The 6,000-nt window shown below is 37.6% G+C and overlaps 1 protein-coding gene across 2 annotated transcripts in view; it reads left to right on the plus strand.

The window, feature by feature from the left end:
* Positions 1–6,000, plus strand: part of NKD1 (NKD inhibitor of Wnt signaling pathway 1) — a 73,005-nt gene that overhangs the window by 43,560 nt on the left and 23,445 nt on the right. For both annotated transcript variants that reach the window (XM_075188857.1, XM_075188858.1), the window contains exon 4: positions 3,185–3,239. In XM_075188857.1, coding sequence (XP_075044958.1) covers positions 3,185–3,239 — 55 coding nt within the window. The remainder of the gene's footprint in view (positions 1–3,184; positions 3,240–6,000) is intronic.

Below are 6,000 nucleotides of genomic sequence, written 5' to 3' on the forward strand. Positions count from 1 at the left end.
GCTCTAGGGAAATTGGACTGTAAGCTCCAGAGACTGATATGAGCAATGACATATTCTCTGCACAGCACTGGGTAATATGATTGGCTTTATGTAAATAATTTATAATAATAATCTAGGTGACAAGTCACATTAAAGAGAAGAGAATCGGATATACTATTTCCTTAAAAACCTGAAAAATGACAATTTATTTTCTAACAGTTTTACATATAAAAGTGTATATTTAGCACAAACTTGCCTACTTTGGGCAAGTTCTTTCCGGGAGAGGGGCGTGACTGGAGGACGGGAGGGGCGTGGCCAAACACGGCATTTTGCCCCCGCAAAGGAAATGCCGTTTTGTCGGGGGGGGGGGCGGCAAAGTGTTGCGAATCACCGCGATTTGCATAGTTTTGGGACGGCTGTAGCGAGATGCGGGAGATTTGCCTGCTCTCCCGGGAGTCCTTGAGCCTGACCCCGATTTTCAGGAGTCTCCCGGACATTCCGGGAGAGTTGGCAAGTATGATTTAGCAACACAATGTCGGTTGCACAATTTGCTGTACACACCACAACAAACTAGTGGCGATTAAACTAATACCTAATAGACTCCCATTCCTTAAACTGCACATGGTAATTAGCACTCCTACACTATGTACAATTTTATGACTGTTAATTCTGAAACTCAATTTTTTATTATGTGTCAACTTAATAGTAATTTAAGCACCACATTCAGTACACAGTGCATTACCCACTATGTCTATCAAGTCCCTGTATCTGTGAATCTTAAGCAGGACCTATACAGGACCAGGACTAATACATTTTCTTTTAATTATGTTACTTCTAGCAATGTAAACATAATATTTTTATTTTAACAAGACTGTTAGAATATTGTGTACTTGTACAAAAATTACTACAATGATTAATAGTTTATTGAAAACAAACCCCATATAAATGGTCACATTCTACAAATTATACTTTTTAATATGGTAAATTTTACAGTTGAGTTGTTGTTGTTTTATTATTTGTTATCTTTTTGGGTAGCTGTCAATGCTTCAGCATTTTTATAGTCATATTTGTAATGGATGGGATAAACTACTTCAATTGATTATTTACTCCAGTGGTAGTGCTACCAAAATGTTCTTTTTTTGTCTGGTTCCCAAGCACAAATGATAAATAATAATTAACTTCCACTTGCTGATGTCTCGTTCTTTCTAAAGACACATCGTAAGGGATTACTGGAAGAAATATAAATAAATTCGAATTCACGGTCAACACAGTGGTCCTTGCTAAATCTCAGATTTGATTTTAGTGGCTATATCTTAATGTAAACATTTAGGGGTATATTTACTAAACTGCGGGTTTGGAAAAGTGGAGATGTTGCCTATAGCAACCAATCAAATTCTAGATGTCATCTTGTAGAATGTACTAACTAAATGATAACTAGAATCTGATTGGTTGCTATAGGCAACATCTTCACTTTTTCAAACCCGCAGTTTAGTAATTCTAGCCCTTAACCTCTCTCCTAAGAGAACATCCAGATGGATATTTTCTTCTTTTGTAAAAAATAAATAAAAAAATCCTGTAAGCGATTCCACCCCCTCACACCGTGTCCAGAAGCTTGGAAAATTAGAGTACTTTTTTCCAAGCCTTTACTGGGCATGTTAGAAAAACACGCACATAGGTGTTTATGACAGGTTTTTTTTTTAGAATTCAGTTCATGTAAAGGTAGGGACATTTTCCAAGCATATCTGAAGCTTTAAAGCACTTGAGAATATAATCCAAAAAAAGTCCGTCTGGGTGTACCCTTATAGACACTTTTTAAGGACTATGGCCAAGTGTTTTAACTTTTCCCATGTTAAGTTCCTTTTACCCAGAATGCATCGCTTGAGTGGACTTACTGCAACAGTATTTGGAGAGCATATACTTAGATTGTTGTGTCTTTCAGGAGATGGTTTTAGACAGATGTAGCCTGTCAGCTCTCTTGTAAGATGAGCACAATTCCTAGAAACTCTACATTGACTTTCAAAAAAAGTCACAGGCTAGATTTTCTATAGGATGTATTATTATCTTCTGTATAGGAATATGTGTTTCATTTTAATATGAATGGCATATTGAGTTGCCATTTTACGCATAGTGTATGAAATTATTTGCAACATCTTCATCAAATCGTTCAGTGTTCTCCCCAGCACCTAGGACTGTTTTTACTTGCCACCCGGCTCTTGGACCCCAAGAATCCTATTATAATAGGATAAACCAGTGTTGCTCCTGTTTTAATAGGCACTATGTGAGCACTACAGCCAGCAGTGTGTGTTAGACCACTGACCACCAGTCTGACCAGTCCTGGTAGGTGTGGGTAATAACCTCCAACATTTTTTAATATTATTGCAAATTATTACACGGCACCCACCCGGCTACTACTTAAAGCCACCCGGCTGTCAACATTTTCTGGGGCGAACACTTGTTGATTTGTTGAATTCTTAATTTGTAGATTATCTTTATTAGCACATATGTACTTCAGCTCAGGATAACCAATCACCTATCACCAGTCTAGTGGTACTGTCAGCTACATGATGCAAGCAAATGCCTAGTTGCTACGCATTACTGAACACATGTTTGCTCGTTACACCATGTTATTACATAAGCCTTTACACTTTTCCGGAATTTACAGGGTGTTCTTTCTTCTCATTCACTAGTGCATTGTATATTGACCTGAAACTTATTATTACTAAAAATATATTATATTGATCAGTGTTCTCCCCAGAACATTTTGCCAGCTGGGTGGCATTCAGAAGTAGCCGGGTGGGGCAGTTGTAATACTTTGCAGTCAGTAATGAAAAATGTTGGAGGTTATTGCCCACACCTGCCAGGACTGGTCAGACTGGTGGTCAGTGGTCTAACACACACTGCTGGCTGTAGTGCTCACATAGTGCCTGCTCTAATAGGAGAGACAGTGGTTTATTCTATTATAATAGGACTGTGTTGGGCTCCAAAAGCCAGGTGGCAAGTAAAACCAGTTGGGCAGAGCACCCGGGAAATAGGTGCTGGGGAGAACACTGTTGATAATATTAAATTGACTATCAATATTAAATTAATCTGTGCTGAAATATGGCTACAATAATGGCAGCAGTTGCTGAATTACTACTTTGTTGGTCTTTTTTAAGCATTGTAAAAGTTTTTTTTTAATATGTTATATAATTTCTTGTTTTGGCAGGACCCGACAGGTGATATCTGTAAAGATATTGGAGATGAACATTTTCGTCTAGAAGGTGAGTAATTCTGTGTAACACTGGGGATATGGAATTTTGAAAATACTTTTGTTTAATTGTTATTTTAACGACATATCCAATGCTCACGTTTAATCAACGTCATTGTTTTGTTCTTTTTACAGCTCTAAAACTAATATAAACTTGCTCTTCGTTTGAAACCGTAGCTAACAGTGAATGGCGTGATTTGATTATAAAGTTTGTTAAAACCCAATACTGAGAGACAGGCTCTAAAATTGTTTTTTTTATCTATAGTTTATGTAATATAAATGATGAAAACAACTGAATGCATAGCAAAAAGTGTACATTATTGTACTGTGGAACAATTATTTTCTATAACGACACATGTATGTATCTTCCACTGCTCAATGATGTGTGCAGTGTATATAATCCGGATCTCCAGCTGTTGAATTATAGTATCATGCCCAACTATTCTTATGGAGTATGTAGCTGAACAAGAGTTTTACATTTGGATAATGTTTTTCCTTACAATAAGAGTAAGCAACATCTCTCTTTTTTTTACTTTTTTATTTGTTACAGCAGAAGAATAGACCATATCACAAAACAAGGCAGAACATTGTAAAGAGATTTTGCATAAAATACAATAACATGGAATAAACAGGATACATAGTTACATACGAATGCTCCGAGCCTCATGGCCAGCCAGTGAGGCCTAAGTATAGCATGCAACAATCTAATATAATTATAAGCCAGACAAACACCTCTCTCTTTTTATTATTTTCAACCAATACACCTTTGAAAATCGAAAAATATCAAAAATGGTACAAGTCAGATTATGTTCTTTTTTACCATTTTAGATTTCAGCTGCATGTTTTAAAGGGGTTATCCATTGTCTGGTTATGGTTCAAAACCATGGATTGTTTAAATTAGTGCATTGGTAGCGAATTGCTGTATAACATGGTTAAAGGGATGTGATCATGATCAATGTATTATGAAATGAGATAATCAGGTCAAACTGATAAGGTCGAACCTACTGCCATGTTTTTTAGCTAAAAATGTAAGAAAAACCGCATGTGGTCCCGTATGTCAAGCACAAACATTTGCAATGTGTTTGCTATTAGAGATTTTGCAAGTGTTTTAAGGCAATTGGAGGTCACTGTAGACTTCCCCAACGCATTTCAAGTTTGGTAAATACATAAATGGACTGAGATGCATTTGGGAAAGAGCAACGCACCCAAACGCTAGTAAAAATGCTAGTGGGTATGGTGTAGTAGGAGATTATAGGTTCTTTTTTCAGATTTATCTTTGAGATACAGCGTATGTCGTACTACTGTTCAAAAAGCTGGTAAGCTGCATGAAATTAAAGGCAGTTGGTATGAGAACTTTATTCCCTGAATCCCTGCGTTGCTCAAGAGGGGCCCATTTGATACAGTCACAGTAGTGCTAGAAAGTTTGTGAACCCTTTAGAATTTTCTGAATTTCTGTATAAATGTGTTCAGAATTTAATCTAAGTCATAAAAATAAAGAGAACCTACTAAATAAAATAACACACAAACTAATATACGTATTCCTTCATTTACTGATAAAAATGATCCAACATTAAATCTCTTTGTTGGAAAAAGTATGTGAACCTCTAGGACTATCAATTCAGTTAATTAGAGTCAGGAGCATCAATCAATGAAATGACAATCAGATGTGAGTTTGGGTGGCCCTGCCCTAGTTAAAAAAAAACACCACCAAAGACTGGTCTTCACCACACAGGTTGGTGAACACATGCCATGCCTTGATCAAAGGAGATTTTTGAGGACCTCAGAAAAAGAGTTGTCAATGCTCATTAGGCTGGAAAAGTTTGCAAAATGATTTCTAAAAACTTTAGGCTTCACCAATCCACTGTCAGGCACATAGGGCCTGAGTCATTAAGGAGAGCAAAGCATAAAAAAGGAGTAACTTTGCACCTAAGCAAAACCATGCTGCATTGGAGGGAGAGGTAAATTTAAAATATGGGGACAGATTTATAGTTAGGATAGGGAATGTCCAAGATGAACTTTAAATTTCAGTGTAAAAATAAAGCTAACAAGTATTTGTGTGCTAGATGAAAAAACAGCCAATATTTAACTTATGTGCAAAATAATGCACTAATTTGCAACCCTTGCATTGTAACATGGTTTGTCCCAGAAAAGAGTTACTCTTTTTTTCTCCCTTACTTTCCTTAATGACTCAGGCCCATAGTGTACAAATGGAGAAAATACCACACCATTGTTAACTCTCCCCAGGAGTGGTCATCCAGCAAATATCACTCCAAGAGCAAGGCATGATATTCTGAGAGATCACAGGGTAACTTCAAAGGATCTGCTGGGGTCTCTTCTCGTCACGACGCTGCTAGAAGCCAGGAGGCAGGCGAGGGGCAGATTCTCAAATTCAGCACCGCATTTTTGCGGGCGGGTGATCTACCCTGGGCGATCGCACCGCCCGCAATCATTATTGGGTCCCCGACCCCAATGCTGCCCCCCAGAGGCTGGCACCCTAGACAGCTGCCTAATGGTAGCGCCGGCCCTGGGGCCGTGGCATCAACAATTGTCATGAAGTTTTGATTGAAGCCATTACTGCTCAGGGGGTCACACAGTTACTGAAATCAGGTTCATATACTTTTTCTGACAAAAAAAAATTGTTGGATCATTTTCATCAATAAATTAATGAGAACATGTATGCTTTTGTTTGTTATTTGAATTTTTTGGTTCTCTATCTATTTGTATGAAGAAGCTCTGGTCACATGTATGCAGGAATTCAGAAAAGAGTTCACAAA

Source organism: Mixophyes fleayi, chromosome 10 (genome assembly GCF_038048845.1).
Source record: "Mixophyes fleayi isolate aMixFle1 chromosome 10, aMixFle1.hap1, whole genome shotgun sequence".
NCBI classification, from domain to species: domain Eukaryota; kingdom Metazoa; phylum Chordata; class Amphibia; order Anura; family Limnodynastidae; genus Mixophyes; species Mixophyes fleayi.